Source organism: Vitis riparia, chromosome 18 (genome assembly GCF_004353265.1).
Source record: "Vitis riparia cultivar Riparia Gloire de Montpellier isolate 1030 chromosome 18, EGFV_Vit.rip_1.0, whole genome shotgun sequence".
Classification (NCBI taxonomy): Eukaryota; Viridiplantae; Streptophyta; class Magnoliopsida; order Vitales; family Vitaceae; genus Vitis; species Vitis riparia.
Window position 1 is genome coordinate 1,278,584 of NC_048448.1, and position 14,587 is coordinate 1,293,170.

At 28.9% G+C, this 14,587-nt stretch overlaps 1 protein-coding gene across 1 annotated transcript; it reads right to left on the reverse strand.

Annotated features, from left to right (window-relative positions):
• Nucleotides 1–6,398: 6,398 nt before the first annotated feature.
• LOC117907776 (alcohol dehydrogenase-like 7) lies at nt 6,399–10,653 on the reverse strand. Its single transcript, XM_034821423.1, has 11 exons — nt 10,143–10,653; nt 9,477–9,570; nt 9,248–9,384; nt 9,112–9,158; nt 8,691–9,016; nt 8,520–8,602; nt 8,344–8,419; nt 8,077–8,141; nt 7,853–7,948; nt 7,011–7,175; nt 6,399–6,540 (listed from the first exon to the last, which is right to left on the reverse strand). The coding sequence occupies exons 1-11, from the start codon at nt 10,617–10,619 to the stop codon at nt 6,424–6,426; spliced, it is 1,683 nt and encodes a 560-aa protein (XP_034677314.1). The 5' UTR covers nt 10,620–10,653; the 3' UTR covers nt 6,399–6,423.
• Between the last annotated feature and the right edge of the window lie 3,934 nt (nt 10,654–14,587).

The window sequence follows — 14,587 nt, forward strand, 5'->3', positions numbered from 1 at the left end:
TTTTTATATTAATATTTTTCATACTCAAACACAATCTTAGAAGAAAAAAATATCATATTTTTCTTATTTATTTGAACTTATCTCCCATCTTTTTTTTGTTTTTGTTTTTTTTCATTAGTTTCTTTTATTATTTCACCATAATAATTAAACATTATAATAAAATTTTAATTTTCATTATTCTTGTTACGCCATTTTCTTTCATCTACCTAATCTCTTTTTCATCATTTTAGTAGACTTAGCTTGTGTAACGCTCAAGATTATATTCCTTACAATTTAAATCATAGTGCCTAACCGTTATATTCAATTTAACATTATTCTTAGTGGCGAGGTTCAATAATTGCTGTGGTTATTCCATTCCGGGTAACCGAGATATTTCAGCGTCGTTATCCATTTTGAGCGCGTGAATGAAAACTACCCGCTAGGCCACTACTTAATGCACATTCGATGTGGGACAGCCAAAAAGTCTTGAAAGAAAATAGAGAGGAGAAATCTTTTATTCCCATTTTGAGCGTGTGAATTGGCAAACTTCATTAATGCGCATTCAGTGTGGGACAGTAAGAGAAAACGAAGAGTGACCACGTTATAGAGGAGAAATCTTATATTCCTTCAAATATTTTTTTCATCATTTTACATTTGTGACGGCATAATCTATCTAAGCTGAATGGGTCAAACTTTGATTAAGTGTGCCATGGGATAGAGTTGAACTTATTAATTTTAAATTGTGTTAATTATTTTTTAGTTAAAATATAGAAAAACCATAGTAAAAATATTTTAAAATAAAAATATTTATCAGAAACTTATTTATCAAACTCAACTTAAAGTCAAATCGATAATTTTCAACTTTCACCCGACACATTGGAAACTTTGATCCTATTATAATTCATGAGTTTTCACATCAAGGAGACTCATAATAATTTTTTTTAAATAAATACACTTATTTTCTATTTTTAAAAATAAAAAATAGTAACAAATTTGATATAAAATATAAGAATTTTTAAAGGTTTAGATTAAAAATTAATAATTTTAAAAAATAGATTAAAAAAATAAAGATATTAGAAAAATATATATATAACCTTAAATTTTAAATTTGTTTAAAGGTATAAGACAAGTATAAATTTTTTATACAAGAGTTTCTATATTTTATATAAAAAAATTATTTTTAAAAATAAAAAGTAGGAATTGTTTGTAGATGAAACTTCAATATTTAAAATTTTATTTTTTAATATGACTGGTGTATTTTAAGGTATTTTATTTATTCAAAAAATTTATTATAAGTCTTCTTTGATCTGAAAACTCATAAATTATAATGGAACCTAAGTTTTCTACAAGTTTAGTGCAAGTTGAAAATTGTCAACCTTTTTCACGTAGATCAGACATATCGATAGATAAGTTTCCAATAAATTAGTAGGGTTGGTACCAAAATATCCTTTTCAGTACCAAATCCTCAATCTTGCACCAATGGCAAGATGCCACATGTCGAGATTAGTTGAATAAAAACTTGCTCGGTAAGTTACCAATCGGTCAACCACCATCCAAAAAAAATAATAATCCAATGCCAAACAAAATTTTTAGCTCTTTACAACATCCAATTATGTAATTTGAGGAATTATTTTATAAAAATTGGAAATATTAAATAATCTGTAAAAATATAAATTTTGTTAAAGAGAAATTAGAATTTATTTTATTTTGTAAAATAAAGTCATAACCAGAAAAGGTGAAGAAAAAAATAAATAAATTTAAAATAAACTAAATATTGTAAAAAAAAATAATTTGGTGATATAATTTATATATTGAGAGTTAGTTAATTTATTTTATTTTATTTTGAAATTATTTGCTTGGATGAATATTGAAAGTGTGAAAAACAATATAATTGGTTTATGAAGTGAAAAAAATAAATAATTGTAAATAGGCATTTATAAAAAATTGAAATAAGTATCCATTATTTAAAAATTACATTAATTATATACTAATTATTAATTGAAAAGTATATTAATAAATTATTTCTTATAATTTAAATTTAATTACATAAAATATTGGTTGAAATATTAAATATACAAAAAGATAATATAATTAGTAACAATATGAAATTCCACACACTTGTAGTATTTTTCAATTTCGATTTTTTCATACATTGATTGAACACCTCTAAACGCAATTAACATATTTAAATAATGTCTAAGTCATATGAAGTCTAATTTTTTTTTTTTAGAAGTTCAAAGAATTGGAGATTCAGGATAATACAAAGAATATAAGGATTCATCACATTCTTCATAACCTTATTAATTTTTTAGTATTTTTCTATTTCTATTTTTTCGGACATCAATTGAACACTTCATAATCTAATTAGCCTATTTAAACAAAATTCAAGTCATATGAAGTCCAAAAAAATTTCTAGAAGTTTAAAGAAGTGGGGATTCGAGAAGGTATGAAGAATGTGAGGATTTCTAATTTTTTGGTATTTTTCGATTTTGATTTTTCTTGGCATCAATTGAAACCCCCCACCCCCCTCGCCCTCTTCCCTTAAATGTAATTAACCTATTTAAATAATGTCAATGCTAAGCCATATGAGGTTAAAAAAAAAAATAGAAGTTTAAAGAAGTGGAGATTCGGAACGTACGAAGAATGTCTTTGTACCATTGCTATATTTTTCTATTTCAATTTTTACAAGCATTAATTGAACACTTTCTAAGTATAATTAACCTATTCGAATAGTAACCCATATCAGGTCCAATTTTATTTTATTTTTCATAAGTTCAAAGAAGTGGAGATTTGGGAGGATACAACGAATGTAAGGATTCCTTATATTTTTCGTACCCTTGCTAATTTTTAAATATTTTTCGATTTCGATTTTTCTGGGCATCAATTGAACATCTCCAAAGTGTAATTAACTCATTCAAACAATATCATAGTCATATGAGGTCAAGAAATTTTTTTAGAAGTTCAAAGAAGTGGATATTTAAGAGGGTACCAAGAATGTGAGGAATACCCTTGCTAATTTTTTAGTATTTTTAGATTTTGGTTTTTCCAGACATCAATTGAACACCTTCTAAGTGTAATTAACCTATTTAAACAATGTTGAAGTCATGTGAGGTCCAATTTTTTTTTTTTTTTTTAAGTTCAAAGAAGTGGAGATTCGAGAGGGTACAAAAAATGTGAGGATTGCTCACATTCTTCATGCCCTCACTAATTTTTTAGTATTTTTTATTTTGATTTTTTCAGGTATCAATTGATTACTCCCTAAGTGTAATTAACATATTCAAATAATATCCAAGTCATATGAAATTCAATTTTTTTTTATTTTTTAGAATTTCAAAGAGGTGGGGATTTGGGAGGGTACAAATCCTCACATTCTTTGTATCTTTGCTAAATTTTTTAGTATTTTTTTATTTCAAATTTTTTGGGTATCAATTGAACATCCCCTAAGTGTAATTAACTATTTAAATAATGTTAGTCATATGAGGTTCAAAAATTTTTTAGAAAGAGGATGATGGGCAGGAAGACATGCTCCAGCAGGTAGCAATCGACTACCTAATTCAGCTTTGATTATTATTATTATTTATTTTTATTTTTTTTACCACTTACGACTCAAATTAAAATTCTCCCATCCGACGACTCAAATTGCAAGGAAGCATGATATCTCGGATGGCACCGTAAATTTTTCCTAAATTAGCATTCCAACTTATCTAATGGAACAAGTTGTACATTGGGAACACTTAATACATTTTCTCTCAAAAAGGGTTTGGAAATTGAACTCCATTCGATGATTATTTGAAGACAATTTTTAAAAATTAATTTTTGAAAAACAGGTTTTTATTGTTTTCATTAACAGAATTATGTAAACCAAATTATTAAAAAAAAGTTTGTTAGTTCATTCTTTGTGAAGTCATCGCGTTTTTATGTGCATTGTAATTTTTTCCATTAAAAGCACTCTATCAAAGCACTTTAAATTTGTTCTTAAAAATTGTTTTATTTTCATAACAAATTCTTAAAAAATTATTTTTCAATCAAAGTTTATCAACTAAAGAATTGTTTTCGATTTTCAAAATTATTTTTAAAAAACATTTGTCCAATTAAAAATCTCTCCAAAACTTTCATCTTAAAATATAAACAAAAAATAAACATTAGGACATATATTTATGCACGATAAAGTTGTTGGTGCATGATCAACAATGCTCGTATCCGACTAGCCTCTTCTTCGTAAATGACAAATGCACCGGTAATAAAGAGTAACTGAATGGTTTTTCTAGGCACGTTCCTCCGAAACTTAAATTAGTCAAAGAATAGTCGGACAAGAAGTCGTTGGGAGATGGTTGTATACCTTAATTTTGATATTTGATAACTATTTATCTTTAACTAAGTCATAACGCTTCCCACGTGCTTCAATTGCTTTTAACACCATTAATTGACATGCGTAATAGTTTTTGAGCTTTAAAGTATGTGGTTTATGTTCATTCTTATGAATTATTATGATCTAATGGTTGTTACATTCAATGTACTTGATGTATGTCATATTTAGTGCCTCATAGATAATAATAAAAAGTGCTCGGGTAAGCTACCATCAACATGAGGATTTGGCCCACAAGTTAACTCTAAGGGTATATTTGGAGACTATTTTTAAAATAGTTTTCTATTTTTAAAAATAAAAAATAACTGGAAAATATGTTTAATGATAAAAAAATTAAATAAAAACATTTTATATTTTTAAAAACAAAAACAAATTGTTTTTTGGAACATATTTTCACTTATTTTCTAAAAATCGTTTTAAAAAATAATTGCATGTATATAAGAATAATTGAAAATAAAATACTACAAATAAAAATTATTTTTAAAAAATATTTAAAACATATAAAATAACTTCAAAATATTTTAAATTTTCAAACAAACTTTTATCTTATAAAACTCCATAATAACTTTTAAGAATGTTTTTCAAACAAAGCATTATTTTAGCATTTGGAGAGTTGAAGACAATGGGCGAGAGGAGACTAGCGAAAATATGATAATGGCGAATTTGATCACGACACCCACATCATACCAATAGGATGGGATAGTTTCCATACACCATTTAGAGAAGACTTATTTTTAAAAATAAAAACTATTTTTTTAGTTTAGTAAATAGATTGAATAATAATTTTTTTTATTGAAAAATGGTTTTTTTTCAAAGCTTATTCTAAATTAGAACATATTTAAATCCTTTTTATTTATTTTAAAAGGACTTGATCAAAATAATTGTCCAAATATAAATAATGATTGAAAATAAAATATTATTAATTAAAGCTATTTTTAAGGAATATTTTGAGAGCATATTCCAAGTTACCAAATTGATTTTTATTTAAAAAAATATCATAAAATTATTATTTTTAAAATATTTTCGATAATATTTTCAAACATACCATTTTTTTCCATAAAAAAAAACAACCTCTTATTCGATAATTTTGCTTAAAATTATATATATATATATATATATATATATATATATATATATATATATATATATATATATATATATTTCATACATTTAACATCATATAAAATTAGTTTTTATATGAATATCATATATCATACATGCATGGGATATAAAGATAAAAAAAATTATATCTAAAACATAATATCTCATAGGTAGATCACAATAATGAAGTAATGTTGAAACTTAAGATATAGACATTACAAGTAAAGAAACATGAAATATTATGAGACTTATGGGTGTTTGGTAAAACTTAATACTTATTATTTAATAATTTAAGTTAAATTATAACTTATTAGTCAATTATTATTTTAAGCATTAAGATTATTTGATAAAATTAATTTAAAATTTATTTTAAATAATCAAATTAACATATTTATCATCATAAATTATAATTAGGACAAAAAAGTTGAGTGATGGTAAAAAAATAAAAAAGAACGTAAAAGTAATTAAAACAAATGAGGATAAAAAAGTGAAATGAAGATATAAATTTAACTTTTGGGAATTAAAGGTCTAATGGTTTGTCTAGTCCTATCACAACCACCTTAATTTCCCCAACCTTGAAGTTACACAAACACAAACTCGTTAATTTTAAAATTAACCCTGTGCTTTGTAGTGTGAGAGACAAAGAAACCTTTCAGTGGCAAGTATATGCGTCATCCACTAGGGATTTCAACCCAACACATTCAACAAGCATGTGTGTCATCTACTCTCATCCTCAAAAACAATAGTGAAAAGTGGAGTTGATTTTTCATTACCCTTTTTTCCGGATCTTTACTTGGCACATGTCATTTGAGCAAATAGAAAAATAACTTATGGAATTTACTAAAATGCATATATAGTAGAGGTTTAGACAAAACATTCAAAGAATCCTTTCGCTCATTTGTCCATTCGCATTATTAAAAAGACTAAAATGTAAATATTTATAAGGTCTAGAGACAATTTTCATGGGATGTTCTTATTTATTTGTCCATCCACATCACACATCGAATACTCTTTCCTTTGGCGAGTAAATCAAAAGCCTTATTGATGTCTTCAAACTTCATCTCATGTGTGATAAAGTTATCCACGTTTAATTCCTGAAAAGAATAAAAATAATATTAAAAAAAGAAAAAAGAAAAAAGAACAACAAACCATTAAAGACATAATATTTGACAATTTCATCTCAAAAAATAGGTCATATATAAATCGACACGATGGATAGTAGCGATTTATAAATTGTTATTTCTTTGATAAAAAGTATTATATAAAATATTCTATATCATATGACATATCATGCTAAGTTAAGAAGAAACAAAGACTATGATATATATGATATCTAAAGGTACATTATTAAAAAAAAAATAAGATTAAGTTTTGGATTGCAGGAGAACATTAAAAAGTAAGAAAATATAAGTTGCGAGATAACATTAAAAAAATAAGATAATTTTTTTCCTTTTAATTTTCTCCTATTCTTTGATATAACATTATTAATTAAAAAGTGCTAAATTTGGATATTTTTCCTTTACAATATTGTTATTGAACTACCACATAATATTTACTCCATTACCTTGTCCACCAGGCGTTGTAAAAGAACTGGAATATGAGATTTGGGTTTGAGACCTCCATATATACTTCCCATTACACTTTTTCCATAATGAAGCATCTCAACAGAACTAAAGTTTAGCATCGCACCAGGCTTGTCCACTCCTACCATGATCGCCTTCCCCCAACCCTAAAGTTACACAAAGAGAAAGATCGTTACGCTTGAAATTTTCCCTATACTATATGCTATATTTGATTCTTAGGAAAGTGCTACAAAAAAACATATTGATGAAAATAATTTACATATATAATAAAATATAATTCTTATTATTTAGGTCTTGTTTGTTAGGCTTGTTTTTTTTTTTTTTTTGTAATTTTTTTATTTCAATTTTAAAGAAATCGCTTTCATTTTCTAGAAAACCCAATTCAGAAAATAGAAAAGATAAATGTTTTAATTTTTTTCTTAAAAATAAATGGGTAGGGTTTATTAAAAAGTGAAAAAAATAAATGAATTGCATCAAAAGAATATGAATATTTATCAATAATATTAAAATATTACAATCTTTTTCATTTTATTACTAATAATATTAGTTAGAAAGTAATTCCTTGTAGTAGATCAAAATATGCATGATCGATCAATTCTTTTATTAACTATGGAAAATAATGCAATTAATCAATTCCTTCATTAACTATAAACATGCTATAATTTTTTAATTATTAAAATAACCAATTGATAAAAGAAAATAAAAAAAAAATACTCAAGAAATGAAATTCTACTATTTTCATGTAAAAAAAATTTAGTATCAAACAAGGTTTCCTAGGAAATGTTGTGTCATGTGCAATTAGGTCGGGGAGAGAGATAGAGACCTTTCGGCAGGAAGCAAATGCGTCTTGCACCAAGGATGCGAAGCCAACGCATTCAAAGCAGTAGTCTGCCCCTCCATCAGTCATCTCTCCAATCACCTGTTCATCATCATTCAATTAATACCAACATTAACTTCAATAATTCTTAAAGATTAGAAGTAATCCATCACTAGCTTGAGATTAATTCAGGTATAGATATACTGAGTGCATGGATTAGAGGAAAAAACCTGGCTCACTGGCTTATCCCCACAGTTTCTAGGGTTGACAAACTCTGTCACTCCAAATTTCTTTGCTGCGTGAACAAATAAAATTGTCAATACTTCGCTCCTCAATACCTATTTGGCCAATGTATTCTTTTAAATCATAACACTATTTTCTGATTTATGAAATTAAAAATAAATAAATAAATAAATAAAAACAATTATCAACCAAACCTCTCAAGTTTACTAGTGACGCAAACAAGAAACTCAGACATTAAAAAAAGTTGTATTTACCAACGTCAAATTTCTCTAGGTTGGTATCCACACCAATAATTCTAGAAGCTCCACACAGTCTTGCTCCCTCGGCAACCTATTCCACCAAAAGACAGCTGTGAGGCTCTCTCAAAGACTTACAGATGCATGCTTGAGAAAGAAAATGAAAAGATGTAAGAACTTTTGGAAGATAATACCGCCAATCCAATTGCTCCTAGCCCAAATATAACAACAGTGGACCCCTTTTCCACGTTTGCCGTTCTCCATGCAGCACCAACCCCTGAGAGCCCAAAATTTGTGTTACATCGATCAGGTTGCATAATGACATGCATCCAAAGAATGAAGACGAAATCCAAGCATATTTATACCAGTGGATACTCCACAACTGAAGAGGCATGCTTTGTTTGGTGGGATTGCAGGGCTAATTTTTGTAATGTTGTCGATGTCCACAACTGTGTACTCACTGAAACTGGAGACATTTAGAAAATGGTAGAGAACCTCTCCTTTAAGGTCTGTAAATCTGCTGCTCTTGTGTCTGGGCAACCAAGGGGAGATTTCGAATGGGAATTTTGAGCATAGGTTGCTCTTCTCCGATCTGCAATCTATGCATTCTCCGCAATCTGGAATGAATATTGGGAGCACAGTATCTCCTTCAGCTACTTCAGTTACATTCTCCCCCACACTCTCCACAACCCTGCACTTCATAGTCATCATATCACAATCACATCCCACTGATCTAAATCTTTCCAAGAAAACCCCCAGGTTCTAGGGGGACAAATTTGAGATTACCCGACGGCTTCATGGCCCAGAATTCTCGGAAAGCATGCTGGAGGTTCCTGCACAATGAGAAAACCTCCAAATTTATTTTCTTCGTCCAATATCCATATCAAAAATCATGTAGAGGAAGAGGAAGACTGAATATGACCTTCAGTTTCCAGTAGGTGAGGTCGCTGTGGCAAAGCGAAGTGCAGATGATCCGAATCCGAACTTCACCAGCCATCGGCGGAGCTACCATCACCTCCTCCATCACCAGCGGCTCCCCTGCTTTTCTGCTAACCGCAGCTACACAACACAAAAACAAGTACACCCCCTCACTTCACAGTTTCATCATAATAAAGAGTTTCCCAAACAACAAAAAAGACTTCAAAGAGTACCTCTGCATCGAATGGGCTTCCCCCTAGTCTGACTCTCACCGGCCACCTTATCTTCCAACGGTTGATAAGTGGCCATCGTCCTCCGGCCTTTCACCTACGAGTTTTTTATTGGAACCTTCACGATTGGCTCAATAGGATAGAACATTATAGAAAATGCATGTAGTATGTTCTCTTATATCCTTATGTCTTTGTCTTTGTATTTCATAATATGATATCTTGAATATTATCCTGAATAGATATCATAATATACTTATATTTAGGTTATTAAATGGTTAAAAAATAAAATAAAATATATATTATTTTTCAATATTCATATCTGTTTAAAATACAAATTATTTAATATTTGTTATTAAAAAAAAACTCATGTTTAACAAATTTATGATTAAAATATTTAAAATCTATAAATAGAATTTATAATGATTATTTTTAGATGGAGATAGGGAGTAGATTGTAGTTAGTGCTCCTATTATGACTTTTTCCATATCAAGTTAAGAGAAATCCAGATTTTTGTCGAGATGGTTTGATTTTGGGCTATTTTGAACAATTGCTTAAGACTTCCTGAGAAAAAAAAGGTAATTTATCAATTTTTCATGCATGTTGTTGAAATTTTTTAAATGAGAATTAGAAATTATTTTATTTAATTAGATCTTGAACAAGAAAGTATACCCCCTGGCACTGTGGTGGTGATGAACCCATGGACAGTGGTGCCGTGGTATAAACTGGAAGTTTAGTTTCGTGACTGGTTGTGACACGTGGGATGATAGTCTCCCGAGGTGGCAGTACGGACGACTTGGTGAAGGGGCGACAGATCCGTGAGGATGTCAACTGGCGGCAAGGAGATGAGCAACAATGAGGGCATGGTCGGTGCGGCAGCGGCGACGGCGGATGGGTGGCCTGTGGCGCGGCTGATCTGAGAATAATGGAGGTGGTGGTGTGACGGCGTAACAGTGGGGCGTGGTGGTGCTCGCGGAGGAGCAGTGATGCATGGTGCAGGCTGGCAGTGGAGATGGAGGGCGGTGGTGCATGGTAGCGGCGCTGGTGGCTTGGACTGATGGCTGCACCTATTGCTGCCGGAGATGAAGGAAGGGCGGCTGTGTGGGCAAGGGTCCGGAAGAGATGGGTGCGGCGAAATGGTAGCAGCATGGTGGTGGGAAGGGACTGTCAAAGGAGCTGTGGCGACGGCAGGGTGCGGAAAGAGAAAAGGTGGAAAAAGAAGAAGGAAGGGGAGGGGGAATTCCTACTTCCTCTTAAAACACCCTCGCCTTTTTATAATGCTATTTTTTAGGTCGTGTTAAGCCTATTATGGCGTAGAAGCAAACTCAGATACAAATAAGAAAATTTCTATTTATCTAATATCTTATCTTATTATGGATCAAATATGAAATTTAATATATTATTTCCTCTTTTATTATATCTCATATTTGACTAAATATCATTTATAAGAAATCTTATACCAAAATGGCAAGTGTAATTCTCATATGTAAAATTATTTTTATGAATTTAATTAAATGGATATATATAAATTTTATTTATGGTAATATATCCATTATAGCTTATAAGGAATCTCATATGGAGATGAGAGTAATAAAATATTTGATATTATTTTTATTAATCTAATTGAATTGATATATATATAAATTTTATTTATGATAGTATGCCTATTATGGCTTATAAGGAATCCCATATCCAAATACTCCATATATAAATTTAACTACTAGTACAATGTATGACAACAACACCTTTTATATCGTATATTTGGAATTTTGACTACAATTAGTACAAAAATCAGTAATAACCCTTAATAAGGACTAGTACCATTTAATTCAATATTTTGTTCATTCAGGTTTGATTGTATCGTAGCTCTATAAGTCAAATTAGGTTTACCATGGGATGAACTGCATGCATTGTTGATATTGACCCAAAAAAAGAAATTGTGGGTACAATTTGTCTATGAACAACCAACCATCACACTATAAAAATTGTATAGGTTCAATCTATAGTCATTGGGGCCTCATAAAAAGATCTACTAAATTCATCAAGTTGTTTCAAAGAATCAAAACGGTTGATTATTAATGGAATTCCTTGTCCGCTCTTTGTGAGCTCTCATTTCACATGCTTAATATGGTTTATGTCATAAATGGACTTTGAAGGCAAATTAAATTCTAATTTAATTTAATTTATACGTTTGTTTTTTAATAAAAGTAATTTTTAAAATGAAGTGCATTCATGAGGATGAAGTGCATTCATGAGGTGGCCTTCTTCTATATATATACACGTGTGTGGATTGAAAATTGGATTTGAAAATTGCATCTCCAATATTATTATTAATCATTTCAATTAACCCTATTCAAATAGATCATCACCTTTTTAACCAATTATTTTATATGTAAGTAGATGACAAATACCTTATACTTGTTCTTCAATAGTACAATGACTTAGTGTGTTTATAGTTGTGCAAATAAAATTCCAGTGGGGGCTACTAATAATATGAATAAGAAATAAATAAAGGTATGACACAAATGTCATACACTTACAATACAATTACACTAGAACTATAACATATTACAACAATACTTTACATATCGTACTTTTGAAATTTTTTAATAAGACCAAATCAAGTTCCAACAAAGTGATAATGGTCATATCAATGACAATTGTAACATTCAACCTTAGATTTGTCTATAGACACTCGTTTTCCTTGAAAATCAACAACCTTTTCTTCTATTTTGTGGTACCCATTTTTGCCTTTCCATTCTCCTTTTCCATGTCTAACAATTCTTTGATATGTTGTTGCTTGCAATTCTTGTTTTTCCTTCTCTCAAAGAATTATTTTCTACTCATGGATCAACAGAGAACTCTATAATTCATCAATGCAGAATAAGTCGATGTCTTTTAATTCTTCAATCACACAAAAAATAATTAAAATTTGTTATTAAGATCAAAGAGTGTTCTCAACTATGGTGATATCCTCAACGTTTTCCCTACTAATTGGCCTATTATTTGTGATTACCATTGTCCTTGAAATGTACTTTGAAACCAATTCTTCTATCTTCATTCATAGAGCTTCAAGTTCAACATGAAGTGCTTAGGGGTGTATCCATTTCGCCCTTGTTGTCCTTAGATACTTCTTTTTCATGGAGTTCCAAATTTGTTGGAATTGTCTTTATTGAGGATTGTTTCTAGGATCAAGCGATCAATAGCTTGGAACAAGTTATAAGTTTTCGCCTTAAGATCCTTCAATCTTTACTCTTCCATTCTCTTTTGTTGAGTTTTTGTCAACACCACTCTACTACCTAGTTCAATCACACCAATTTCCACAATATTCTCATACTCCATAGATCATAGAAAATTTTCCATCAACATGCTCATAGTGACTATCAAATCAATGGATCATTAGCTACAAGTTACCATTAGATGTCATTAATGTCTATTGGTTACTATTGCAAAGTTATTGTTTTTTTTTTTCTTTTTAACTCCAAATCTTTTTGTCACTTTGATATCACTGTTACAAAAATTTAAGAAAATAAAATCAAACACTCCTGCAACAAAGCTAACTAACATATATAGGAGGAGTTACTCCTATTTATTCATAATGAAAACTCCCTTTACATTATGCATAACAACCAACAACCATGAAATTTAACTTCCTTTTTTCTTATATTATTATATTTATCATCTTATTAAAAGATATTTTTATATTTTACACTTAATAAGGATTAATTTCATTCAACTAAGGTTTGAAATACTTATGTGTTAACCAACAAAATTTGAAATTAATGGCGACTTGGTGGTGTTTTTTTTTACTTAATTCTAAATAGAACCTTAATGCTTAATAGTATTAAATATTATGTTGTTTGTTTTTATAGTATTTTATTTATATTAAGTATTAAAAAGTAAAAAAAAACTAATATGTTATTTTTTTTATTTAGAAAAAGCTACATATTTTGACCTTTTCTATTTAGTAAAAAGTTTATAATAAGTCATGAAAAAGTAGAAAAATAAACAACCTAAATTCTAAAACTAAATTGATTTCAGCAAAAAGCCAAAAAACAAACATCACATGTGTATTACTGTTTTACACTAATCCTAATCAAAAACATTTTTTTAAAAAAATTATCAATGATAAGAAAAATATCTTCCCCTTTTTTAGTCGATTAAATAATATTAGAATGCACGATAAGTAAAAGGAAAAAAGGATTAGTTTTACTCATGTCTCTTATAAATTTAGAGTGTGTGGATGTTTTTAGAATAAAAATCAAATATTAGGTAAAATTTAAAAAGCACATTTGAAAATTTGAAAATTCATTTAAAAAGCCTTGATAGGAGATACTCTAAAACAATGATTTTTATTAAAAAAAAAAACTTAAACTAAAAGTAATTTGATTAAAAACGTTTTGATGATGATTATAAAAAATATTTTTAATCCTTCAAAATTATTATTAGAAATACACATCCTTACCAGACACATTCTAAGTCATAAATGGTTTTAAAGATAGAGATATTCGAGGATCGTTTCTTTTCACACTCCAATACACGATTAAAAATAATAATAATAAAAAATCGGTATATACCATCATAGAACCCAATTCATATAGTACTGTTCTAATAGAAACGCATGTAGCTGCCGTTTTGATTATTACTAGTAGTGATAGAAACCGAAGATTGTATCCGTCTCTCTTCTCTTCCTCGATAGGCCTCTGGCGGCTGCTTCTCTCGAAGATTCAAATAATCAAAAGATCTACTAAAATTCATCAAGTTGTTCCAAATAATCAAAACAGTTGGTTATTAATGGAATTCCTTGTCGGTTCTTTGTGAGTTCTCATTCCACAGGCCTAGTATGGTTTATGTCATAAATGGACTTTGAAGGCAAATTAAATTCCAATTTAATTTAATTTATACGTTTTTTTTTATAAAAGTAATTTTTAAAATGAAGTGCATTCATGAGGTGACCTTCTTCTACATATTTATGTGTGCAGATTGAAATTTTGATTTGAAAATTGCATCTCCAATATTATTATTAATAATTTCAATTAAACCTATTCAAATAGATCATCACCCTTTTAACTAATTATTTTATATGTAAGTAGATGACAAATACCCTATACTTGTTC

Bases quoted from the DNA above. Each gene is read 5' to 3' on its own strand.
- LOC117907776 (XM_034821423.1), bottom strand. From the start codon at position 10,619: ATGCTGCTACCATTTCGCCGCACCCATCTCTTCCGGACCCTTGCCCAC. The intron at 8,603-8,690 runs GTATAAATATGC...TTGGGCTCTCAG, and splicing joins CAGTTGTGGAGTATCCACTG to GGGTTGGTGCTGCATGGAGA. The intron at 8,142-8,343 runs GTAAATACAACT...TTGTTCACGCAG, and splicing joins CCTAGAGAAATTTGACGTTG to CAAAGAAATTTGGAGTGACA.